At 43.2% G+C, this 26,311-nt stretch overlaps 4 protein-coding genes and 1 long non-coding RNA gene across 9 annotated transcripts in view; 1 reads left to right on the forward strand and 4 right to left on the reverse strand.

Moving 5' to 3' along the window:
• Positions 1 to 9,186, reverse strand: part of glmp (glycosylated lysosomal membrane protein) — a 17,448-nt gene extending 8,262 nt beyond the window's left edge. Inside the window, exons 1-3 of the mRNA XM_050035521.1 lie at positions 9,026 to 9,186; positions 1,629 to 1,793; positions 1,449 to 1,547 (exon numbers count right to left, since the gene is read on the reverse strand). Of these exons, the coding sequence (XP_049891478.1) occupies positions 1,449 to 1,547; positions 1,629 to 1,793; positions 9,026 to 9,139 (378 nt within the window). The 5' untranslated portion in view covers positions 9,140 to 9,186. The remainder of the gene's footprint in view (positions 1 to 1,448; positions 1,548 to 1,628; positions 1,794 to 9,025) is intronic.
• Positions 1,830 to 6,121, reverse strand: LOC126384393 (uncharacterized). Its single transcript, XM_050035447.1, has 2 exons — positions 4,805 to 6,121; positions 1,830 to 3,117 (listed from the first exon to the last, which is right to left on the reverse strand). Exons 1-2 carry the CDS (start codon positions 6,102 to 6,104, stop codon positions 2,063 to 2,065), a joined length of 2,355 nt encoding a protein of 784 aa, XP_049891404.1. The 5' UTR covers positions 6,105 to 6,121; the 3' UTR covers positions 1,830 to 2,062.
• Positions 9,187 to 10,203: 1,017 nt separating the features above from the next.
• On the reverse strand, positions 10,204 to 17,426 carry cct3 (chaperonin containing TCP1, subunit 3 (gamma)). The gene is made up of 14 exons (XM_050035477.1): positions 17,297 to 17,426; positions 14,843 to 14,904; positions 14,557 to 14,607; positions 14,365 to 14,427; positions 14,175 to 14,271; positions 13,681 to 13,798; positions 13,414 to 13,600; positions 13,175 to 13,324; positions 12,854 to 12,986; positions 12,340 to 12,421; positions 12,087 to 12,267; positions 10,811 to 11,056; positions 10,566 to 10,697; positions 10,204 to 10,471 (listed from the first exon to the last, which is right to left on the reverse strand). The coding sequence occupies exons 1-14, from the start codon at positions 17,322 to 17,324 to the stop codon at positions 10,379 to 10,381; spliced, it is 1,623 nt and encodes a 540-aa protein (XP_049891434.1). The 5' UTR covers positions 17,325 to 17,426; the 3' UTR covers positions 10,204 to 10,378.
• A 546-nt stretch (positions 17,427 to 17,972) lies between these two features.
• Positions 17,973 to 26,311, reverse strand: part of LOC126384420 (protein disulfide-isomerase A3-like) — an 11,257-nt gene continuing 2,918 nt past the window's right edge. Inside the window, exons 6-13 of one of the 3 annotated variants that reach the window (XM_050035503.1) lie at positions 23,394 to 23,480; positions 23,175 to 23,300; positions 21,120 to 21,302; positions 20,866 to 20,974; positions 20,583 to 20,711; positions 20,017 to 20,096; positions 19,880 to 19,937; positions 17,973 to 19,784 (exon numbers count right to left, since the gene is read on the reverse strand). In XM_050035503.1, the coding sequence (XP_049891460.1) occupies positions 19,695 to 19,784; positions 19,880 to 19,937; positions 20,017 to 20,096; positions 20,583 to 20,711; positions 20,866 to 20,974; positions 21,120 to 21,302; positions 23,175 to 23,300; positions 23,394 to 23,480 (862 nt within the window). In that variant the 3' untranslated portion in view covers positions 17,973 to 19,694. Of the gene's footprint in view, positions 19,785 to 19,879; positions 19,938 to 20,016; positions 20,097 to 20,582; positions 20,712 to 20,865; positions 20,975 to 21,119; positions 21,303 to 23,174; positions 23,301 to 23,393; positions 23,508 to 26,311 lie in introns of all 3 variants that reach the window. The other 2 variants (XM_050035502.1, XM_050035504.1) reach the window with 2 other exon arrangements.
• On the forward strand, positions 23,514 to 24,702 carry LOC126384506 (uncharacterized). 3 transcript variants are annotated; one of them, XR_007569287.1, is made up of 3 exons: positions 23,518 to 23,813; positions 24,038 to 24,307; positions 24,632 to 24,702. It is a non-coding gene; the product is annotated as an uncharacterized LOC126384506 (long non-coding RNA). The 3 variants fall into 3 exon arrangements; XR_007569286.1 differs by having other exon boundaries at positions 23,519 to 23,813; positions 24,038 to 24,277; XR_007569285.1 differs by having other exon boundaries at positions 23,514 to 23,813; positions 24,038 to 24,702.

A 26,311-nucleotide genomic window follows, 5' to 3' on the forward strand; every position in this document is an offset into this window, starting at 1 on the left:
CCAGATACATAGAACAAATAAACACACACTAATACTCACTGTATGACATTAACATAAAACAATGAATGCACGTTACTTATCGCTGATTATTATTAAAACAACAACAAAAAACAGCTCATAGAAAGACTGCATGCTCTTACTTTCACATGCGGAAATGACGTCATCAGCTGGGTGATCACATGCTATCCGAAGATGGCTGAGTGATACGAGTGCATTTTCGTTCGGACCGAGATGGCTGAGTGATACGAGTGCATTTTCGTTCGGACCGGCGGAAAGTTTGTCTCAAAAATCTGTGGGTGTAAAAAGCAAATCCACACGCGTAGAACTGAGATCCACAAATGTTTTTTCGATTCACAAATAAAAACTGAGTTCAAAAATGCCTGTTCGAAAGTTGTAAATGTTAGGAAGATATATTCACAAATGCTTTTCATTTATTTGCAAATTAATTTAATGTATTCACAGATATTTTTTGAATTTGTGGAAGGTGTTTTATATTTACAGATTACACATTTACACACAGATTGTCGATCTGTTCACACAACTAATTATGAAACGTGTGCAGATCAAGAAATATTTGTAGATCACCCTCTGTGCATTTACAGGTATTAATGAGACAAATATAACTCCATAAACCCTGAGCATCAGTAGTTACACAAAGTAACTACTGTTATACCACTACTTATGTTGGACTGCTACTAGTCTGCCGGGGAACCCCCTATAATACACCGGGCACCTTCTCTCTCTCTCTCTCTCTCTCTCTCTCTCTCTCTAACTCGGCTTCTTCTCCGGAGCCTTTGTGCTCCACTGTCTCTCAGGTTAACTCATATCACAGCGGTGCCTGGATAGTGTGACGTGTGTGGTTGTGCTGCTGCTGTTATCATTAGTCATACTTCTACTGTTATTATACACATAAGCCTCTCTGTACACCATGCTCACATGTGTGGACTTGCGTGCGAGACCAGCGAAAGCATGTGAACACACATGAACGCGGTGCCCATGTCTCACGGTCTCGTGCAAGCGCGCACACGTGAGCGCGGTGCCCAGAGAGGCAGTCAGAGCTACAGGCTACAATGAGGCTAAAAACAGAGTTCAAATGAGGTTTTTCCAAACAACTTTTTATGTCGGGGCTTCAGGACACTTGGATCACTACGGACGAGCAGTATGGAGATATTTTGTGGTTTCAATTATGTGTTTTTGGACGTTTGAATCTGGGGCGCCGTCAGCCTCCATTAGGTGGAGTTGTGTTGCTACCTCCTCTCCCCTTGGATCTCTGCAAGTGATGTGAGGACTCTAAACCTTCACCTGAGCCTCCCTCGGCATATGGGTGAGCAGATAATGGCTGAATTTTCATTTTTGGGTGCACTATCCCTTTAAGGTGGACTGACTGATGTTAACAGATTTAAGATGGACTGAATGACATTAGCAGATTTAAGGTGGAAGTTTCTGACCCTGCTGAAGACGACGGCGGTGCTGTAGATGATGCTGCTTTCTGGCTCCACCTTCAGGCTGCTGCTGACATTACGATCTGAAAACTGACTCCAGTTCACCTGAGAGAGAAAAACATGACATCATCAGAGCGCCGTCAATCCTGGATCAGAGGTGAACCCCTGAAGAAGATGAGTGCTGACCTTCACCGTAGATGAAGAAGTGTTGGTGTGGACGAGCAGCAGTGTTGGCGCCCCCAGGCTGCACAACAGGAAGTGCAGCGTGTCGTTGACTCCAACGGCTCTCACGTGCAGCAGGTCGAAACCCTGAGGTGGTGCCGGGGCGCCGGGGTTCAACTGTACCGACAACTGAAGGAGAGAAGAAAAACTGAAGACCTCCGTCAGTCGTCAAAAATCAAGTAAAATAATTAAGTCCCAGCGTCCCCAAATGAGTACTTCCTAATTAACAGCGACTTGTCTTGTTATTGTGTCAGCTGTGAGGGTCATAAGGACAGAGGGATGTCATATGCTGTAAAGCCCTGTGAGGCAAATTGTGATTTGTGATATTGGGCTTTATAAATAAAACTGAATTGAATTATTGTTGTTAAAACTTTATGTTTTTTAAATTTCATTTTTATTTATATTATTAATCCCCAAGAGGGAAATTCAGTCTTTTCATACATATACATACACACACACACACAAGCTTTCTTTTCTTTTGCAGTACGCCGGAAACTGTTGGATTTGGCGATGAATGTCAGTTTGCTTGTGGTCTCTGCTTTCTCAGCATATTCATCAGCTGACTTTTCTAGGGCACAAATATCAGTCTCAATTGTAGCCCTCCTCTTTTTCAAATCATGGAGTTCATCATTGAGGGCCTTCCGCTTCAGATCAACAGTTTGCTTTTCTGTGACTCTTTTCTGTTCATCCAAGTAGGCATGATACTTCTGTCGAGCACCTGCTGCTGACATGAGCAGCTCTTTTGTGATGTTAATGTTTGTAACACCCCCAACGGATCGGACATGGTCGACAATGAGTCTCTGCGCCATCAAAGACAGTTCTTTCTGATTCTCCACAATCAATTCTTTGTTGATTGAAAATCCTCTTTCCACACTGGCCTGTCCATGAGACAGGACCAGTACAAGCTTCATCAGATCCCACACTCTGCAAAAAGATGGCTTTGTCCCCACTGTCTCGTAGAGAAGGCTGTCAACTCTATCTGTGATGGGATCAAACTCCCTGAAAGCAGCGTGACAACGAGCCATATCACAAACCTCCCTAAACTCTCTGAGGGTATCATCACACACTGCATCATCTATGTGTTTACATTCAACAAGTATGTGTAACATTCTTGTCATTTGTTTCACACACTGTTCCTTGGATTTAGCCATGCGTCTTGGGTCGAGGCACTGCATGCTTCTCACTATTGTGTGCTGCAATGGAGCCTTTTTCAGCAGCTTCTCCAGGAGGGTGATCAAAAGCCTCTTGCAGTCCAATCTCACCTCGATCGCCTGCCTCTCTGACACCTGTTTTGAGGATCTGAGTTGCTTCAGGATGGTGTCTGCTGCAAATCCAATGTCAATTTGTGAAGCATCCTTATGTAGACTGTTGTCCTGGAAAGGCACCTCCAGAAGTTTGAGTGTAGATGTTGCCTCTTGCAGGTGCTTGTCCACCACAAATCGGCCCATGAGCCCTGCAAACGATTCAAATAAACAGAATGTTTGGTTTGAATGAATGATTAAAATATTTATTTTGATCATGTAAAATAGAGTAAGTAAACAATTAAAGAAAACAATGTAAGCAAGTAGCTGCACTTTGCAAACTTTTGTTCACGTCTGAAAAGGGGTGGGCTGAAGCTAAACTCATATAGTTCCACCCCTTCTCCATAACTCTTCACTCTTAAGTAGCAAATTATAGGCCTAAATCATAATACAGCAATACATGCATCACTTTCATTTGTGTTAAACATATGATGTGTGCTACTTGTATTGTCTGCATGTAATTACCATTTATCTCATTCTAGCTTTTAGTTATTATTAATAATAGCGTAGACGAGGGGTTGGCAACTAGGTTTGCCTCAGGCCAAATTTTTCTCTGACCAACTGAATGGTGGGCCAAAATCACATCTTCATCAGGCAATACCTGTTTTTTCCTAATTAAAAAACTTCTTTTATCTATACTATTATATCTTGTACAAAAACATAATTTAATAAAGTTCATTCATTCATTCATCTTCTAACCGCTTCATCCTCTTGAGGGTCGCGGGGGGGCTGGAGCCTATCCCAGCTGACATCGGGCGAGAGGCAGGGTACACCCTGGACAGGTCGCCAGACTATCGCAGGGCTGACACATAGAGACAAACAACCATTCACGCTCACATTCACACCTATGGACAATTTAGAGTTATCAATTAACCTAGTCCCCAATCTGCATGTCTTTGGACTGTGGGAGGAAGCCGGAGTGCCCGGAGAGAACCTACGCTGACACAGGGAGAACATGCAAACTCCGCACAGAAGGGCTCCCACACCCGGGATCGAACCGGCAACCCTCTTGCTGTGAGGCGACAGTGCTAACTACCACACCACCGTGCCGCCTTTAATAAAGTTTTTTTTTCAAAATCAATTGAATTTGCTACAGACTGTTATTTCTATGCCGCATAACCGCGGTAACACCCGCGGGCCTGGTGTAGCTTGTACAGCTGACAAGTGGAGCTTTCCAAACGCGTATTACGCACGCGGTGAAATGCGCGCGCGTGGTGCATTTCACGTGCACAGTGTAGCTCCATGTGCGCACTTGACGTTGTGCCTCGCCTGTCCTGACAGTGCTGGGTGATGTGTGTGTGTGAGCGTGTGTGTGAGCGCACGCCACAGCGCGACACACACACACACACACACACACAGTCAGAGCACAGGACAGGAGAGGGAGGTAGGCTACGCCAAGTGCGCGCAGTCCTGGCGGCGGCGTGTGTGTGTTGTGGGCCGGTCTGGGCCCACAATGCCAGGTCCGCTTTTTTGTCCCAGTCCTGCCCTGCTGCGTTATGAAACAGACAGTAACCTGGCGATAATAAGGCTGCTGTCTTAGATGATGCCTTGAGAAAGGTAGCTTACATCTTACAATGTAACGAGCATCATAAGGGCAATTTCAGGTGTTGGTGATGGATAGGATAGGAACATTAACTGTATTAAGACGCACACATTTTGGTAATGCACAATCATGCAACAGGTTGTAAGTTTAAACATGTTATGTTTCAAGTCATAATTCTGCACTAGGCTACCACAAATTGGTTCAATTTCAAAGTGTTGTGTGTTTCTAACCATAAATAGACTGGATGTAACAAATCAAAAGCACAGCAAATACATAATAAATATGTTAAATCTTACCTTTGATCAGTTTATTCATATCCTCGCAGAGGAAGGGCAGCATAGGTTTGTCCGTCTGATACAAGGTGAGAAAGGGGTCGATTTCTCTTGCAATGCTGTTAAACGTCGCCACCTTCACGGTGAAAAGAGGGTCAGCACATCGGTTCTTCACCTCCTCGAATGACTTCACCTTTGGATTGGGAAGCTCGCCTCTCCCTACCACCCCAACGTAGTTTTTGACATGCGGCCAGAGCCGCAATCCTCTCTCTGAAACGTTGACATTCTCCACCCACCGGTGCTTGCAAAATTTAAGCATGGTTGTGTTACATCCAGTTGCTTTCACAAAATCTTCGTGTCGGGCTGGGCTATCATGAAACAGCCAGTATAGACTTGAGAGTCCGTGTTCAACTTCCCATCCGGTGGATTTGCATCCATCCCTGAATGCGTTGTGCAGTATGTGCAAACCGCACGAGCCGATGTTGATAAGCGTCTTTCCCGCATCAGTCTCCACTTGCTTCTGGAGTATTTCGAACACTTTCCAGTTGACGTTCGGCCCGTCCATAGAGATTTGGACCAGATTCCGAGTTCCGATCTCCGAAAGCAAGTTGTTCAGTGTCTCAACAATGTCTGCAGCTGTTGCATGACCCAGAAACTCCGAGCCGATGTACGTCGTTTTCACCTCGGGCCTGTCCCACACTCTCACATGCATGTCTACCTGTTTAGACTGCAAGTAGTGATTCAGGCTTTCGTCAAATAACATGACATATCTTTGCTTTGACACTCGACGTAAAGTGAGTCCTTTAAAGTAGGGCGCCAGTCCAAATGTACACAGATATGCGCATTTGCGTTCGCCACAAGCAAATTTCGTTGCTATTTGGCTATCTGGAAACATAGCCTGGAAAAACTGGCTTATGTCTTCACATGACTTGTATGAAAAGTGAGCATTAGCTACCTTAAGCGCCCATAAAACTTCTGACGTTAGCACTTCATTTCTGGTGACAACATTTGAGAGAGTCCCTTGTTTCAATGAGGAGGTGGCAGTACTGCTGCTGCAAACAGCCGGTGTCACAGTGGCCGTCTGGGGGGTTGTCTGTAGTCGGAAAAAGCTCGTGATGGCGCTAGCTTCGCGGGCAGTCACAGCAGCGTGGTGCTTTGCTCCTTTAGCATGGCTAGTCAATGCTGCCTCCCCCATATTAGAGATATCAAACGTCTTATTGCATATGACACATTTAGCCTTGCCTTTGTCCTCCGTCTTCTCCAGCCATGATTTATACTTCTCTAAGTGCAGCCAAACGTTGTTGAATGAGCACCTTCCTGGCATCTTTGTGAGCTAAACTGTTAGCATGTTGTCACGCGATCCGATCTGCACCTTGCTAAGTTACGCTGCGCACGTTACGTGTGACCTGACGAAAACAGAGGCTGGTCAGATCAATGCGCGAGACTTTTCGATACAAAATATTTATTGATCAATTTTAAAAATCAACTTTACAGACTGTTATTACTAAATGTTATCATTAAGTGAGAAAAAATCCATGACTTTTCCAAAACTTTTGGGGTGAACTTATGTTTCCAAAACTTTTCCAGGCCTGGAAAATGACATTTTCAAATTTCATGACTTTTCCAGGTTTTTTCAAAACGTACGAACCCTGTAGAGTAAACAAAGCTTGTGCATGTGCGCCCAGCTCCACAATGACTGAGATATAAGTGCACGTGAGGCTTTATGAATCCATAAGCTCCATAAGTTTAATATCCGGGCGTAGAGGGACCTTCAGATAACTTTATCAGTCAGGCGGCGGGTCAGTGAGCGGGCTAACAGTGGTCCTGAGCGGAGTCTCCGTAACTATGGCAACGATACTATGGCGACGCTGAGTGACAGACCTGCCATTATGTGACATTCTCCTCTTGATTTAATATTTCTCCAATATGTGTCGTTAAACTCTTTCCACAGAAATACGGGACAAACTGCATCCCGTACTGAATCAGTGAAGGACGCTACGTTTTATTTTTCAATACGGGACGAGCAACTTATAATGTAATAATGGCTCATAATCGACGTTATGCACATTATGAACTGTTATGAACTGTTATTACATTATGAGCTGTTATTACATTATGAACTGTAACTACATTATGAGCTGTTATTACATTATGAGCTGTTACTACATTATGAGCTGTTATTACATTATGAGGTTATTACATTATGAACTGTTACTACATTATGAGCTGTTATTACATTATGAGCTGTTATTACATTATGAACTGTAACTACATTATGAGCTGTTATTACATTATGAGCTGTTATTACATTATGAGCTGTTACTACATTATGAGCTGTTATTACATTATGAACTGTAACTACATTATGAACTGTAACTACATTATGAGCTGTTATTACATTATGAGCTGTTATTACATTATGAACTGTTACATTATGAACTGTAACTACATTATGAGCTGTTATTACATTATGAGCTGTTATTACATTATGAGCTGTTACTACATTATGAGCTGTTATTACATGAACTGTTATTACATTATGAGCCATTATTACATTATGAGTTGCAACAGCAACTCTGTCATCTCATGCCTCAGTGTGGCGCTGGTGTCAGTCACATCACTGATCCTCAGTTCTACCATCCTTACTTTTATCCAGACTTCCACAGGAAAGAAGTTTGCTGCATTTCAGAGTTTTCCTGGGAAAAAGAGTTTGTAACTTTTATGGACGCTACTGTGCGACTCGTTCAATCAATTAACTTCACTACTGAAAAGATATTTGACTCAGAAAGTAGTGACGTCACCACCACGCACTGAGAATGCTGTTACATTCGTAAAGTCGCACCTTGTAGTGAGCTGGTGCTGTGATCCATTTACGTTGCTACGAGCGGTGAGACTCAAGATGATGTTGTAAAATGTCGTAAGTTCCTGCTTAAATTGGCGGTTTGCGTCCCCGTTTGCATTTGTACCATTTACGACCTAAACATAAACAAAGATGGATGCCTCCAAGAAAGCAGTCGTCGCTATTGCAGTAGCAGAGCCTTTATTATTAGCATCACTGCTAGCTACTTTCACCAACACCAACGGATAAACAACACATACACGACATTCCACGCACAACAGCACATCATAAAAAATTCACATAACCCATTGTAATGTGTACGAGTCATTCACATGAAGACTCAAATTTGCTAAACAGTAAAAATAATAGTAAAGAGCAGAGCCACTTATGGTAAATATAGGGCGCAGCCATCTTTGCTTTCCTCAGTCTTTCCAAACTCGTGGTCCTCTGAGTTCGTACGAGACCGCTACTGTTAGAACCTCCTCAAAGAGGCGTGTCATGACGTGTCGCTGCGTAATTTTGCACAGCTTCCTGTCTTTCCTACCGTCTTACTAGCGGTAAGATCTATATGGAACGGCCCATACTTCCCAACAATGATTATTCCTGACAGCATGAGAAATAGCGGCGTAGCATGAGTGCGTATGAAATCGGTCATTTGCGTGACTGACGTTTTGCTCATTTCTCTCATTTCAGAGACTTTTCTTATTTTCTCTTTTATATATTGTCTTAAAAATAAAGCTAAAGTAATGTAGTAAACACACACAGTATTTCTTATCTGATTACTCGATTAATCACCAGAATAATTGATAGAATACTCGATTACTGAAAGAATAGATAGCTGCAGCCCTACGACAAACGTTATTAATGATAGATAACAAAAAGTTTTAACCATTTAATCTGATCAGGTTTTGGACCTTGTCCACTTTTGTGTCAGCTGCAGACTGGCTTGACAGAGATAGTCGCCATTTTGTTTTACATATATAAATGCATTGTGTAATATTTGAGTACTTCTTCCACCTCTGAAACTACTGTACATCAAGTTTAACAAGACCAAAAAAATACAATGAGACAAAAAAATATTATTTGAAAAAGCAAAATAAAAAAAAATGATAACTAAAGTTTATAAAATAAAAATAAAATGAAATAAAAATAGTCTGAACAGCACAGATAAAATTAGGTTAAAACTACTGATTCAAACTTTAAATTTAAATTAATAAAATAATAAAGCAACAGTTGGAAGAAATTCAACATCTAAAAACACTTTTTCGAAAACCAGAATTTAAATTATAACCTGTGAATTGTTTTCTGTCTGAGCTGAAATAAAAACAGTTTCACTTCCGGTCCCTCTGTCTGTGTCCTCGCGCTCTGTCCTTTAAATATGGACACGTTACACGAAGCGTTCTCACCTGTCTCCGGTACGTTGTGTCCCCGCTGGACGCACTTTGACTCAAACTGAAGACAGACAACAATAATATGAGTCCAGAAGCTCCGTAGCTCCACTTCTTCACCGCCGCCACCATCTTTGTTATGACCAAGCGGCGCCGCGGGTCATATGACCGGCCCCCGTCCTTCCTGTCAGCTGACCGCTTTTTATTATTATCATTTATTTTTTTACTTTTTACATAATCCCGGCATAAAAGCGAAGAAGCGGAATAAGACACGACGAAACAAATTTTAGATTAACATAAATAAATAAATAAAATCTGAAGTGTTAAATTTTTAAAAAAAAAAATTCCAGAAATAATTCTACTTCCTGTTTCGTGTCTGACACATTAAGGGACTGTTCGTTATTTCTGAATGAAAAAACAATCAAAAAAAAAAAAGAAAAGAGGGAGACTCGTCAAATCATCTTTTTTTTTTTTTTTTTTTTGACTTAGAGGAGGGGCATAAAGTTACAGATGTTATAAAGTTTTGTGATACCCAGAGTGATGTCAGTACTCTGATGGTTATAAATGAACTTATAGACGTTAAAAAAAAGTTATACATGTAAATAAAGTTACAGACCTTGTAAATAAAGTTAGACCTTATAAATTGTTATATTCCTTGTAAATAAAGTTACAGACCTCATAAACAAAGTTATAGACCTTGTAAAGTTACAGACCTCATAAAGTTATAGACCTTGTAAATAAAGTTACAGACCTCATAAAGTTATAGACCTCGTAAATAAAGTTAGACTTCGTAAATAGTTACAGACCTTGTAAAGTTAGACCTCGTAAATAAAGTTACAGACCTCGTAAAGTTAGACCTCGTAAATAAAGTTACAGACCTCATAGTTAGACCTTGTAAATAGTTAGACCTCATAAAGTTATAGACCTCATAAAGTTAGACCTCGTAAATAAAGTTATAGATCCCGTAAATAAAGTTATAGACCTCATAAAGTTACACCTCGTAAATAAAGTTATAGACCTCGTAAAGTTAGACCTCATAAATTAAGTTAGACCTCGTAAATAAAGTTATAGACCTCATAAAGTTAAACCTCGTAAATAAAGTTAGACCTTGTAAATAAAGATATAGATGTTGTAAATAAAGTTAAAAACGTTGTAAATACTGTGATGGTTATAAATGAAGTTAGAGTACAAACATCTGGACATTTAACCAACGTTAACTTTATTAACAGGTTCAGGAAGTTTCAGAGAGTCGTCTGGTCCACACACACACACGCGCGCGCACACACATGCACACACACACACACACACACACACACACACACACACACACACTCTGGAGTGACTCTGACGTTGATCCGTATCGATCTGGATCTACTCGGCACCTGGTCCGCCCATCTGGTCATCTTTGTCTTTCTTCTTGTGACCAGAGACAATGTCATCAATGCGCAGCAACAAGATGGCCGTCTGGGCAACAGAGACAGAGAAAAGAGGGGTTAGTGTGTGTGTCGGTCAGTGTCACGATGACATCATCAGCCTCAGGATGGCAGGGGCTTCTGACCTCGACGGCGGTCTTGTAGGTCTGAGCTTTGACGGCAAGCGGCTCACAGATCCCCAGAGTGTTCATGTCAGACAGACAACCTGTTTCCCCGTCCACGCCCCAACACACACTGTTCTCCTGGGTGTGTTTGGCCTGCGCGCACACACACACACACACACACACACACACACCAATGACATCATTAATAAACTGTCAATACAACAACTGCATTTGAGAAGAATGAACTAAATAAAGTTGTGTGTTACCCTCAGTGATGTCAGCACTCTGATGGTGGAGGCTCCACAGTTCTGGATGAGGGTTCGGGGGATCACCTCCAGGGCCTGAGCCACTGCGCGGTATGGCCACTGTTCCACACCGGTCAGAGCGCGGGAACGCTCCATCAGACGCTTAGACACCGCCATCTCTGTGGCACCGCCCCCAGGCAACAGGAAGGGGTCCAGCAGGACATTACGACACACCTGCATGGCATCCTGAAGGTTCCTCTCCACTTCCTGAAGGAAAGCAACACACAAGCGCTCAGCTGAAGGAAGTGCAAGTGTCAGACACAGGTGGGAAATATGAAAGATCTGAAGTGTGGGTGAAAGCAGCTGAAGTGTGGGTGAAAGCAGCTGAAGTGTGAGTGACAGCAGCTCAAGTGTGGGTGAAAGCAGCTCAAGTGTGGCTGACAGCAGCTCAAGTGTGGGTGAAAGCAGCTCAAGTGTGGCTGACAGCAGCTCAAGTGTGGGTGACAGCAGCTCAAGTGTGGGTGAAAGCAGCTCAAGTGTGGCTGACAGCAGCTCAAGTGTGGCTGACAGCAGCTCAAGTGTGGGTGACAGCAGCTCAAGTGTGGGTGAAAGCAGCTCAAGTGTGGCTGACAGCAGCTCAAGTGTGGGTGACAGCAGCTCAAGTGTGGGTGAAAGCAGCTCAAGTGTGGCTGACAGCAGCTCAAGTGTGGGTGACAGCAGCTCAAGTGTGGGTGAAAGCAGCTCAAGTGTGGCTGACAGCAGCTGAAGTGTGGCTGACAGCAGCTCAAGTGTGGGTGATAGCAGCTCAAGTGTGGGTGACAGCAGCTCAAGTGTGGGTGAGAGCAGCTGAAGTGTGGGTGAGAGCAGCTCAAGTGTGGCTGACAGCAGCTGAAGTGTGGCTGACAGCAGCTGAAGTGTGAGTGAAAGCAGCTCAAGTGTGGCTGACAGCAGCTCAAGTGTGGGTGAGAGCAGCTCAAGTGTGGGTGACAGCAGCTCAAGTGTGGGTGAGAGCAGCTGAAGTGTGGCTGACAGCAGCTGAAGTGTGGCTGACAGCAGCTGAAGTGTGAGTGACAGCAGCTCAAGTGTGGCTGACAGCAGCTCAAGTGTGGGTGAGAGCAGCTCAAGTGTAGGTGAGAGCAGCTGAAGTGTGGGTGACAGCAGCTGAAGTGTGAGTGAAAGCAGCTCAAGTGTGGGTGACAGCAGCTGAAGTGTGGCTGACAGCAGCTCAAGTGTGGCTGACAGCAGCTCAAGTGAATTTGAAGAACATTAAAGATTAAAGTAAGGAAAAGGTTCTCACAGCGAGGATCTCCTTGCTGGCTCCTCTCAGCAGGATGGTGCAGGCCTTCGGGTCTTTACACTCAGTGACGAAGGTGAAATACTCATCGCCGATCTTCTTGACCTCAAACAGTCCCGCCCCCGTACCAACGTCTTCCTCGCGCAGTTCGTCGGTTCGGCTGACAATGCGAGCGCCGCACGCCCTGAAAGACAGAGACAGGTTACAGACACATGCTGTCTGCTGACAGCTGATTGGCTGTAGGTGAGCAGATTACCTGGCGATGCGGTTGTTGTCGGTCTTCCTCACGCGGCGGATGGCAGTGATGTTGGCCTTCATCAGGTAGTGCTGCGCCAAATCTGAGAGGACACATGAGAGGGATTATCTTTATTGTCTTCTTTAATCCACTATTTTGTTTCCTCTGTGTTTAAGCGACATGATTTTGTCAGGGCACGGTATGTTATGAGGGATAATATTAAAAAAAAAAAAAAAAAAAAAAAAGTATTATAATATAATATTAACCCTTCTACTGTTAGTAAACAGTATAATGTTTTTTGATGGGCGGGGCTTAGCTGGAGGCAAAACACTAGCTCCACAGACATTAGCTAGCACTAGCTAACAAGTTCTGTTGCCTTGTTTAAGACAATGGAGGAAGATGATGCGTGTTCAGCTAATGCGCTAAGAAGTTAACATTAGAGTGAAATCCAATATTGTTGGCTCTAATATTACCTAATGTGCTAACAGTGTGTGTGTGTGTGTGTGTGTGTGTGTGTGTGTGTGTGTGTGTGTACCTGAGATGCCCTTTTCAGTGAACAGCAGGTCTGGTTTGAGGCGGATGATGTCCTCACAGATCTGCTGGATGTATTCTTCCTCCATCTGCAGGATTCGGGCGAAGTCCTCCTCCTTACTGATCTCTATGTCTGTCTGCAAACACACACACACACACGTGTAATACACACTACACACACCCCTGATACAGCAGAACTGTCCCTTTAAAGTCGGACACCCCTCAGTCAACTCAGACCACTTCAGGTCCAGCAGTTGTTCCTAATTTGTTGTTAGCATTGTTAGCATCATTAGCTGTTGTTTATATGAACTCAGGAGTGTCTCACCTGGCTCTCGCCCTTCTTGTACTCCAGGGAACAGTCCAGCAGGACGATGCGCGGCTCCTTGATGACGCGTCTCATCCTCGGGTGTGTCACATCTTTGTTGACCATCACGCCTTTCAGGACACACGAGTCCTCGATGATCCCGCCAGGAACCTGAACACACCACAACAACATGTGACAGGAAGTGTCAGCAGATGCATCCAATGGTGATCATCAGTGCTGGACAGACAGAAAGTGGTTACCTTCTCCACTTTGGCGTACTTCTTGATGTCGATCTCCTTGCGTCCATTGTCTTCCAGCTCCACGGTGCGGACGGCGTCCAGCGCGATGCTGCACGCCAGCTCTGACCAGCGGCTCACCGCTTTGGTGTTGATAGCCGAGTGGACGATCTTCAGCATCATGGAGCGGTCCGCCGTGTCCACAGGGATGCTGGGGTGTGACATCATCATCAGTATTTTAACACTGTCTCCCTCCTGCTGCCCTTTCACAATAAAAGCCTCTGTGTGTACCTGATGTCCTTCAGAGTGTCCAACATGTCCTCCAGAGCCCGTCTGTAGGCGCCAATGATCACCGTCGGGTGCATCTGCTGCTCCAGGAACTGCTCTGCTACCGCCAGCATCTCCCCCGCTGCATGTACGCACACACGTTACAGAAAAACACAACACACAGTGTTTAACACACAAAATACACTGTGAAGACAGTCTACATGTCCACACTGAGGACAATGAACACTGTGAGGACAATGTAGTCTACATGTCCACACTGTGAGAACAGTGAACACTGTGAGGACAATGAACACTGTGAGGATAGCCAACATGTCCACACTGTGAGAACAGTGAACACTGTGAGGACAGTCAACATGTCCACACTGTGAGGACAGTGAACACTGTGAGGACAGTCTACATGTCCACACTGTGAGGACAGTGGACCCTGTGAGGATAGTCGATTTTAATCTGAAAGGATCTGACATCACTTCCTCTCATGATGTCATCGGAAGACTCACCCAGGATGATGACAGACGTGGTCCCGTCTCCCACCTCCTCGTCCTGCGTGCGGCTGATCTCAATCATGGACTTGGCTGCTGGATGCTGGACCTGGATCTGTTACCATGGAGATGCAGGTCCTCAGCAATGACATCATCATCATCAGACATGCCCTGTATGTTTAATGTAAACATATAAACATCTGCTGACCTCTCTGAGGATGGCGTTTCCATCATTGGTCATCACGATTCCTCCCATGGGGTCGAGCAGCATCTACACACACACACACACACACACACACACACACACACACACACACACACACACACACGATTACTCAATGAATCAATGACACTGTCAGGGTGTGGGTGAATGTTTGTGTGATGATGATGATGATCTCACCTTCATCATGGCCCGAGGGCCGAGGCACGTCCTGATCACATCTGCTATGGTCTGAAACACACACATTAGCTAACGTTAGCTTCCATAGCAAAACAAATATCGGATTACACTGCAATGCTAACTTTTTAGCACATTAGCTAATGTTAGCTCCGACAGCAAAACAATAAGCTAACGTGCTAAAAAGCTAACGTCACGGAGAAACCCGACGACTCAAACTGCAGTCAGTGTGTGCCGCAGGTGTGTGTCATGACCCTCAGGTAGACTCCGCCCCCTCTGGCTCACTGACCTTGGCAGCATTGATGTTTCCTGTCTGAACTTTACGTCCCGACTCTCTCTTGATGTTCTGGTCTGCACAGGAAACACACACAGGAAGTTGACACACTTATTAATGACACTCGTTACCTGGAGAGGAAGTGTGTTGATGACTCTGAACACTTCCTGTTTTCCTCCGCCTGCCCCGCCCTGTAACGACCGCTGACTGACTGAAATATCTAGTTTATCTTTGCTCCTCCTCTCTGAACTGTTAATGGGGATGTTTTTAAATCATTCAATAATTAATTTGACCTTTTGTTTTTTTCTCTTCTCTTTAATTGTAAATCTGTGTCCTTAACTTTGTTCATACATTTTATATTTTTTTTTTCCAATGGTATATTTTATATTTTATGTATTTTTTATTTATGTATATTATATATTTACATATTTCTATTTATATATCAATATTTTAAACCATATTTTATATTTATATCTTATTTATGTAAATTCAATATTTATATTTTAATATTCTATATGATATTTTGTGTTCGCTGTTCATTTATGTGCATTTTACATTTTTTATATTTTATATATTATATTTAGGGCCCGAGCACCGACCTCAGTGCGAGGTGTAGTCCAGGTCTAGGCTTCATAGTGGTGTGAGGTGTAGTCCAGGTCTAGGCTTCATAGTGGTGTGAGGTGTAGTCCAGGTCTAGACTTCATAGGGTGCGAGACTTCATAGCCTAGACCTGGACAAGTGATGTGAGTTTCGTCGGTGGGCGTGGCGAAATGGCTTGGCCACGCCCATTAAAGTGCAGCCCCCCCACATGTGTTTTACCAACATGCATGAAAATCGGCACATACCTGCATCATGCCCAAATGCACAATAAAGTCTCTTGGACCCATTGCCTTAACTCAACATGAAGTCGGCCATTTTGAATTTCGTGGTCATTGTTGGTGTTTCCCATGTGTTGTGTTTTTACAAACTCGTCCTTCAGATTTAATCCGACTGGCTTCAGATGTTAGCGTGACTATGTTGTGACCAAAAGTTATAACAAGACCTTCCCAATGTTGAATGGCACGCCCGCTGCGGAGCGTTGAATTTTGAGGTCTCGCCATGAAACTGCTACAACTTTGGTGTAAAAAGTTGGATCTCCACCAAACTGCACGTGATTCATATTAGTCCCGCCCTGAACACATCTGTATGACCACATTTCCTGATACTCACAGCGCCACCGTGCGGTGACAGGAAGTACGTCTTATCAGACATTTATCATTTGATTTATCTGAGACTTAAATGCTGTGGTGGATATTTGATGTATAAAAACATAACATCATTAGTGCGTTCTCCAGCTCCCTCTAGTGGACAGAGGATGTGGTACAAACTGTATCAAGGATACGCCAAGTCACTCCTGCACGTGGCATCCACCTTTGATGGAAATGAAGTGTCACACCAGCCCGCGTCCTGCCAGCCCCCCCGAGTTGTGTGAAGGTGCGAGGGCCCGTTCATTGCTGCTTGCAGCTTTAATTCATATTATAGTTTGTATTTATTTTTTACTATGTGTATTTTATATGTAGATTTTTTCCTATTATATTTAGGTATATTCTACATTTGTAATTGTACAATATTTAATATTTGAAATTGTATTTTCATGATGCATTATCTGCTCCTTCAGCACTTTAAATGACCCTTTTATATAAAATGTGCTCTGGCTGGACCGCTCATTATAATCTCATCTTTATTGATGATATTTCAGTCTGTGCTGCTGAACGTCTCTGAGGATCAATAGAGTTTATTTTGTCTCATTTGTTTCTCATGTCACTCTGTGTGGGATTAATAAAGTTTGATCTTCAATGAACGAGCAGCTTCAGAAAAAGGACACGCAGCGTTTATTCGCATTAATATGAAATATGTGATATCACACTGAATCAATAACATCGATATGAGATGTGATCGATCAGTGAGGGTGTGTCTGCTGCCTCAACAAAAGAACGTTAAACTGCGGACACATTATCCGCTGTTAGCTAACATTAGCACCGCCGGCTAACATTAACATTAGCTCGTTTTTATCTTCAGTCTGTTACATTATAATCAAAAAGTGCTGAGTCACATCCGGTCACTATCTGTACTCTATTTCTTCATTAAAACACCGCGGTGACATTAAAGCTACATGCTAATGGGTTAGCATTAAACACAAAGATACTGACGCTGTTAGCATGTTAGCAGGCTAAGTCTATCTCTATGCTGAGTAAAGGGATTTATTAGCCTAGCATATCGCCTCATTGGGAACACGAGCTGACGATGCTAACAGTTAGCGCACGGTGGGAGGAAGCACATGCTCCGCGGCTGGGGGAACTGCCGGTGTCCGCTTTGTGTCGCAGCAGGGCCGCTGTAAACCGGGCAGAGTCCCGGTACCGCGGAGCCCCCGGTGATAACGCAGACATGTTTCAAGATGAAGACTGAAGATTGAAGATTTTTGGTACTTACTGAGCACTAAAACCTGCTGGCCCATCATCGTGACGGCGCGTGTCGGACTGCTTCGGCCTGGAAGGTTCTGGGAGGGAGAGAGAGGGAGGGCTTAGCGGCAGGGGCGGGAAATCAACCACAGCCCGACCAATCAGCTGAGAGGATCACTGTGACTGACAGGCGCGTCCGCCAATTGAGTCAATGACCTGAAATGAGCGGAGACAGGCTCAGCCTTTTATGGTGAAACACCAACAGACACGTCTATGGAAACAGCAACCAGACCTCATTTACACTCTCCATGATTTTACATCCGTCATGTTGTTCGTCAGAAGTTTTTATTATTCTGTTCGAAATAAAAACAAGATATCAGTGGATTTAGATAACTTACAAACAACAACTTAGAAAAGTAAGTAAATATATATTTATTCAATTTGAAAATCTATTCATAAATGCATACAAATGCATTTTAAAAGGAAACTGGCATGTATTTAAATACTGACGTATTTCATATTTTGTGTCACTGTCACTGTTTCATCATCTGTTACATGATTTTTATGTAAGGGACCGTTCTTTATTTATGAGACGGAGGTGATTTATTTTTTGACACATTTTAAATGAGGCATAGAATAAAATGATCTTAACGAAAAATCACTATTTTCAGCTCAGATTCAGTTATGATTTTTTTCCTGATGGAAGGCAAAATGTGTCGAAGGACTGTCGGCAATTTGAAAATCCAATAATTTCTGTTTTTACTGTATCTGGCTGTAATACATTTTAAAAGAAGATCTGCCTTCCAAACCCACACATTTACATTTAAAAAAAATTGCCAAATTTGTTTAAAGGAAACATTAACCCCCCCCCCCCCCCCCCCCCCTCAAAAAATGCAAAAATGTTCAATGGAAAAAAGATCACCACAAAAACATCGACATACATTTTTAAAGGAAATTTTAACAAAATGTATAAAAAGCCCCCAAGAGCCCCAAAACTTACAAAACAAATTGATCAGAAAGAGAAAATGAATCAAAATTAAAAAACAAAAAAAAGAACGCACCAAAAATTTTACAAGAACACATTTTAGTTTTTACAGAAAAAATCACCACAAATAAGAAACCCCCCCCCAAAAAAATAAAAATAAAAATGCCCAAAACAACACAAAAATTTAAGGAAAAAGAAAACTTAAAGAAACAAAATTATCAAAAATTGTTGGGAAAAAACCCCCACAGGTTTTCTATGAAAAACTTTGAAATTAAAAGTATTTAAATGTGTATGCCCCGACCCTGAGCCAGAATTAAAAACCATAAGTCCACCCTGGTGCTTAAAATATTATTTGACATGCCTCACCTATATTTGGTGCAAATATAGGTGAGGCATGGTGCACCCCTCCCCCCAAAAAAGATAATGAACATTCCCTAACAACATATAAAAATAAATATATTTACTAGAAGGAATTTATTTCAGATTCTACTCACACACAGATCTCTCCACACACAACAGTGACATGCTAACGAGTCACAACCAGCCGAGTGTAGCAGGGACACGACAACAAACACAAACCAGCTGTCAGAGTTTTATTGAACGCTCCTCCTCAGTGGGAACTGGCAGCCGTAAGGCTCTGAGAAGATTTGTGCATCAGTTTGATGTTCCACTACTGTTCCATCAGTAAATAAGAAAACACAAACAATTAACACACACGATGAAATCAATAAAGTATTTTCTTTTTTATATAAAATAAATAGGAATATAAAGAACACTGGGCGCAGTGATAGGAAGTTCCATTTGAAAAAGACAAAATAAAAGCTGGTCTCCTCCTTTGTTTTGCTACTGAAGCTAATGTTAGCTAATGCGCTAAAAGTTAACATTACTGGGAAATCCACTATTTGTTTTGCAATTGAAGCTAATGTTAGCTAATGCGCTAAAGGCTAACAATTACTGGGAAATCCATTATGTTTTGCCATTGAAGCTAATGTTAGCTAATGCGCTAAAGGCTAACAATTACTGGGAAATCCATTATGTTTTGCCATTGAAGCTAATGTTAGCTAATGCACTAAAGGCTAACATTAAAATCCAACATTATGGGGAAATCCCAAATTTGCGGCGTAATGTTTGTTAAATGATGAAAATAAATAAAAAACTAAATAAACAAAAACAAAATGGTGGGCTCGTGCAGGATGTCTCATGTCACCAAAGTGACAACTCTCTCCAACCAATCAGTGGTCTGCAGTGATGTAGCTCCGCCTCCTTCCGGTGGTACCAGAACGTACCAGGTACGATCCACGATGATGCTGATGGAACACCAGAACAGAGTGACTTGAGTCGAGTCCGGTCGGCTTGGACTGAGTCGCAATGGAGATGAGATTTAATGTCCGTTGTCATGGAGACCAGCTGCTTCCGTTGGACCTGATCGGCGTGGATAGACGTGTCAGAGTTCATCCCTGGACCCAGTGGACACCAGACTATGACTCGCCTTGCTCTTCAGGAACTTCAGGAAGTCTTTGAGCTCTCGACCCCCCTGAGGACACACAGAGGAGGACATCATGTGACCAGATGTAATGTGACACAATGAGTGAGACGGAGATGATGGACTGTGGACAGGAAGTTGTTAACCTCGTATCTGATCGGCTCGTCCTTCCGGCCCACGGGAGCAAAGTAAATGGTGGGATACCTGTGAAGGGACAGAGGGACAGTTTCAGAGACAGAGACGGAGAGACGGAGACAGGAGGAAGCAGCTGCTGATGTCTCACCCCTGGACGTCGTATCCCAGTGGAACATCGTTATCTGCAGCGTTCATCTTGGCAATGACAATGTTCGGATCAGAGGACAGCTGACGGACAGAGGGACAGACAGAGGTTTTAATCCAAACAATAGCTCTAAAAAAACCTATCCAAGTAGATTATGCTATTAAGTAAATATTCTAACAGACTAGAATATTAGCCAGTTAGCTTGCTAACTAGATAGGCTATGCTAACAAGTGAACATGCTAATCGACTAGAATATTAGCCAGTTAGCTTGCTAACTAGGTAGGCTATGCTAACAAGTGAACTTGCTAATAGACTAGCATATTAGCTAGTTAGCTTGCTAACTAAGTAGGCTATGCTAACATGTGAACGTGCTTATAGACTAGAATATTAGCTCATTAGCTAGTAAGACCATGTTAACAAGTAAGCTTACAAATAGGCTAAAATATATACTTGTTAGCATAGCCAATCTGGTTAGCAAGCAAACTCGCTAATATTCTAGTCCACTGACACATTTCCTTGTTAGCATAGCCTACCTTGTTTGCAAGCTAACTTGAAGATTATGTACGTACTGTGTCAGCGAGGTCTCTGTAGACCGGCTCCAGTTTCTTACAGTGAGGACAGAACGGAGAGAAGAACTGAATCAGGACGTCCTTATTTGGATCATTGACAACCTCATCGAAAGACTCGGCAACGACCACCTGCAGACACATGTCACAGGTCACAGGTCAGAGACAAGACAGACACTGACTATGTGACCACGGTGTTGGCGGTTCGACTCTCATCATCCTCTCTGCTTCCTCCTGAGGGTGTAAATGTTAATGATACTAAAGGGGGCGTGGCTCAGAGTCTCACCTTGACAGCAGCAGTGTTCCTCTCAGGGATGGGCTCAGACTTCACAAAACGCTTCAGACGACCTGCGAAGAACTCGTCCAGGAACCTCTCCAAGGACCGCCCATCCCTCCTGACACACACACACACACACACACACACACACACACACTACTGTGACCTGATTGGCTCAACATGTGTGATGTCATACAGGTGAGCAAATGTGAACTCCTCCCTCATGGTGTATTATTTTAGCCTGGTTTGGCCTGGTTACATACGTGAACTCCTCCCTCATGGTGTACTTGTGGCCCAGTTTGGTCCGGATAGTGACAAACGGCAGCTCTCCTCCGTCCGATGTCCCCAGACCGAAGTCGTCCTCCAGCTCAGACAGGAAGTCCTTCTTATTGGCTACTGAGAATGTCAGGCCCCTCCCAGAATATTTTGACGCCACTCTCAACACCCTGGCAACAAGACAGAAGGGGCGGGGCTCAACCACAAAAAGTGTCTTTACCTGTTCGTGTTTCCTGTTTATGTTTACCTGTCCATGTGTTTCCTGTTTATGTTTACCTGTCCGTGTGTTTCCTGGGGTCCGTTTCAGAAAGGAGGTTCAACAAACTCTGAGTCTAACTCTGAACTCTGAGTTGAGTAACTCTGAGATGGGAAACTCTGGGTTACGGGTTTCAGAACAGGTGATTTCAATCGGTTCAATCAACACAGAGTTTGTTCACTCTGAGTTAAGTGCGTGCACCACGACTTAAAAAAGCCGTCATCGGAATCAGCGTGGGAGAAAATTACTGCTCGAGTCAATGCGTAGCCTAAGTTTAAATTTATTTTATACATTTATGCAATCACAATAATGTTAGGCTACAGATGCAAACAGGTGGAATGGTGTTAAAGCTAAAATTTAGTTCACTTAGATGCAATCCCACCTCATTATTTTTCAAGTGAAAATGGTCTAAAAACAAGTTACTTTTAGGTGTGATTTGTTTTGACTAGAAATGAGACATTTTGACTAGAAATAAGACACATATTCTTGGTATGATTTTGAGTTTTTGCAGTGTGATGCAGTCTGACATTTTGAGACAGTCAATCTACCTGCACATTAATGCTGTGAATGGACTTCATATTCACATAGTCTCCTTCATTTTGTGAAGGAGCAATGATGGGAATGTGGGTTCCATCAGTGCACCCTATCACACCGGGGAATCCTAAAAGAAATTAAAATGACTAATCCCAGTCTGAGGTTGCAGCACCATGTCATTAACTGAATATGATTTATAATCATAAATTTGAACTGATTTTTACATTATTCACCTGCAATCCTGTGGAGCTCCTCCTTGATGACCCTCACAGGTTTATGTCCAGGGAACACAACAAAAGAGTTTAATAGACGTTTCAGAGCTAGGGACACTTTTCTCACGGCTCTGCAGACAGTGGCCGCACTGATATTTTCTGCATCTCCGATATTATACAGAAAACTAGAGCAACACAAGGAATCTGGGTAGATGAAAGTGCACGTCCACGGTTGGTGACGTTGGTTATGTCACGATGGATGAGGTTATGGATATAAATGATGGACTGTGATGTGAAACGGTACCATTCAAAAAGAAAATGTTCTGGAAATGATAATACGTCAGTGCTGGGCCTGTGAATAATCTCCTGACGAATGCGTAACTCCCTCCTCAGTAACACTGCCTCTTCGTCCACAGGGTCCTACAAGAACGGACATGCCATGGTCGAAAAAAGTAATTTTAGAACTAGAACACACTTTAGGATCCGACTTTACCTTGAGGACAGATGATCAAATAGAACACACTTTAGGATCCGACTTTACCTTGAGGACAGATGATCAAACTCGCTGAAACCCACGCGGCAGTAAATGAATGAATGAATGAATCACAGTGCGTGTGTGGCGTAAGAGGGAGGAGACAGCTAGAAACTCGAGGTTCATTGAAGAAAACCTGCTCCCGACCAGGTTAGGTTCACAGAGTCAGTTGCCATAGTAACTGACACCGAGCTTCAGTTACCTCTCTTTCTGAAACGGGCTGGAGTTACTCCGCTTTCTCTGGCTTAAGTTACCTCCCTTTCTGAAACGGAAAACCCAGAGTTTCCCTCATTTCAGGGTTAACAGACTCTGAGTTTTCACTAAACCTGCTTTGTGAAACGGACCCCTGTATATGTTTACCTGTTCATGTGTTTCCTGTATATGTTTACCTGTCCATGTGTTTCCTGTATATGCTTACCTGTCCATGTGTTTACCTGTCCATGTGTTTCCTGTATATGCTTACCTGTCCATGTGTTTCCTGTATATGTTTACCTTTTCATGTGTTTACCTGTTCCTCCAGTAGTTGGACCCACGGACGTTGTGGTGGTAGTCCAGGTCATAGTACGCCGTCAGCAGATCTCGGACTCTCAGACGGTCTCTGTTCTCTGCAGTCATGTGAGGACACAGTCCATATCTGGGGACAGACAGGTAGACAAAGACAGGTCCTCGGATCTCCACCAGGTGCTGCTGTTGTCAAACTGGACTGAGGACACTGAGAGACACTCACATGTTGTCTCTAATGAAGCGTCTCAGAGATCCGATGGTCAGGTAGTCTCTGAAGACGACCACACTGTCCTCAAACTTATTATCCAGTCTGGGAGGACGGAACAGCAACACGCTCCTGAAACATTGTAACATTAACCCAGATAGCACACATACATCTGGCCGACGTCGGCCTGAGGACTACACATCGGCCCTGAATTTATAACGTCTGACAAGCGTCGGCCGCATGGGCGGATATCTTTAAATTTAATACTCTTTTGTCCCAGCTCATCAAACGTCTCTGTTACGTCGGCTTTAGGTCGGCCCAGTGCCGTAGAATGTCTGCCCACATACGGAAGTCGCCACAGAGGCGGAATTTCATCTCCGCGGTGTTTGTTTGGAACTGAGCTCGCAGGACACAGCATCTCATCGCAGTTGGTTTCAGGTAAGCTCTACTGGAATAAATTGGCAGAAAATAGCTTTGTTGTTTCTTCTGTGACCGTTAAAAGAGGTTCCTGGTGAGTGGCGAAGCACGACTGGGTGTATATAGCTTAGCACAGCTCCCCACCAACTAACGTTATCTTTCGTTAGCTGTTAGCTAGTTTAGCGGTTTAGCTCATGTTATGCTAACAGGCTACAACTGTGGTGTTTTCATTTTATTTTCCCTAGTTGACGTTATCTGCTCATCTGGTTATCGTGAGCACTCGTTTTGGGTTAAAGTGGAAGTGCCCGGAGCTGCCACCCGTGGTCCCGCGGCCCCCCGGCCTGCCCTCCGGGGCCCTGGACGTGTGCTCAAGTGTCTGGGAGAGGAGCGGAGAGGAGCACGGAGGTCAGGCGGGGCGGGCCGACACTGTGTATCCCAGAACGGGTGCTGAAGTGTCGGTGAGACCAGCAGAGAGGAGCGCGGAGGTGAAATAGTGAAGTTTAAGGATGCCTTCAGTATGTTGTTAATGTGATTTTATGGGCAATTTATCAGTCGAGGTCTCCTCCTCTGCAAAGCAAACTGACCCGGTGGCTACAGGTAATAGCGCAGTTTTGAAGCCACTGTTTTTCCGAGATGAAGGACTGACTGTTGAGCTGCTGTTAACAGTTAACGGACTTAACGGATCCCGTTATTTAACCGTTTCAACACTAAATTAAGCAGAGTGACGGACACAAAGCCTTCAATCTGGCTAAAAGACAGCTGAAATGCTAAAAAAAAAATACGAAGTTGGGATTTGTTTCTTGAAGTTATGTGCTCATCATCTTTTCTGTGTCTTGCAGGCTGCCAGGAGAAGCGGACTGGCCGTCAGATATTGTTTGTGGAAATTTGAAAATAAAGTTTGTCAAATTGACTTTTGTCTCTTCATTGTGCACACTTACACATGAAATAGGGTAACAATCAGCTATTTTTGAATGTTAGCACTGATTTCTCACATTGGATGGTGAAATATTTGTAGTTTGAAAGGTCCGACCTAAATGAATAAAGGTCGTAGTTAACGAAGCATATAAATTTTTATGAAGGAGCGCCTACTGAGCGCAGTTTTTTATTGATTGTTTGAACGTCGCGTGGTGGTCATTTTCGATTAAAGGCCAACGTCTCAGCGACGTCTTGGCAATGAGCAAACGCTCTCCCTGCTACGTCTTAACGATGTAAACTTGATACATCGGGCCGACGTCGGCCAGATGTATGTGTGCTATCTGGGAAGTTTGCAAAAGTACTGACACGTAGTCAGATAACGTTAGGCTACATAAAAATACGCTAGCACTGTAAGGTGAAGTCAGATGAAGTAAGGCCAAGTAAAGTTACATTAGCAAAAGTACTGTCAGGTAAAGTCAGATGAAGTAAGGCTACAAAAAGTTACGTTAGCAAAAGCACTGACACGTAAAGCCTGATGAAGTAAGGCTACATAAAGTTACGTTAGCAAAAGTACTGTCCCGAAAAGTCAGATGCAGTAAGGCTACATAAAGTTAGGTTAGCAAAAGTACTGTCACGTAAAATCAGATGAAGTAAGGCTACATAAAGTTACATTAGCAAAAGTACTGTCCCGTAAAGTCAGATGCAGTAAGGCTACATAAAGTTAGGTTAGCAAAAGTACTGTCACATAAAGTCAGATGACGTAAGGCTACATACAGTTAGGTTAGCAGAAGTACTGACACGTAAAGTCAGATGACGTAAGGCTACATAAAGTAACGTTAGCAAAAGTACTGACACGTAAAGTCAGATGACGTAAGGCTACATAAAAATATGCTAGCAAAACAATTATCACGTAAAGTCAGATGAAGTAAGGCTAACTAAAGTTACGTGAGCAAAAGTACTGTCCCGTAAAGTCAGATGAAGTAAGGCTAAGTAAAGTTATGTTGGCAAAAGCACTGTCACGTAAAGTCAGATGAAGTAAGGCTATATAAAGTTACGTTAGCAAAAGTACTGTCACGTAAAGTCAGATGACGTAAGGCTACATAAAGTTACGTTAGCAAAAGTACTGTCCCGTAAAGTCAAAAGAAGTAAGGCTACAAAAAGTTACATTAGCAAAAGTACTGACACGTAAAGTCAGATGACGTAAGGCTACATAAAACTATGCTAGCAAAAGCACTATCACGTAAAGTTAGATGAAGTAAGGCTAAGTAAAGTTATGTTGGCAAAAGCACTGTCACGTAAAGTCAGATGACGTAAGGCTAAGTAAAGTTATGTTAGCAAAAGTACTGTCACGTAAAGTCAGATGACATAAGGCAACATAAAGACAGACAAAACTGAAGTTATTGTTCTTGGCCCCAAACAACTCAGAGACTCTTTATCTGATGACATAGTTTCTCTAGATGGCATTGCTCTGGCCTCTAGCACTACCGTAAGAAACCTCGGAGTAATATTTGATCAAGATTTGTCTTTTAATTCTCATTTAAAACAAACCTCACGGACTGCATTTTTTCATCTACGTAATATTGCGAAAATTAGGCCTATCCTGA

Source organism: Epinephelus moara, chromosome 22, assembly GCF_006386435.1.
Source record: "Epinephelus moara isolate mb chromosome 22, YSFRI_EMoa_1.0, whole genome shotgun sequence".
Classification (NCBI taxonomy): Eukaryota; Metazoa; Chordata; class Actinopteri; order Perciformes; family Serranidae; genus Epinephelus; species Epinephelus moara.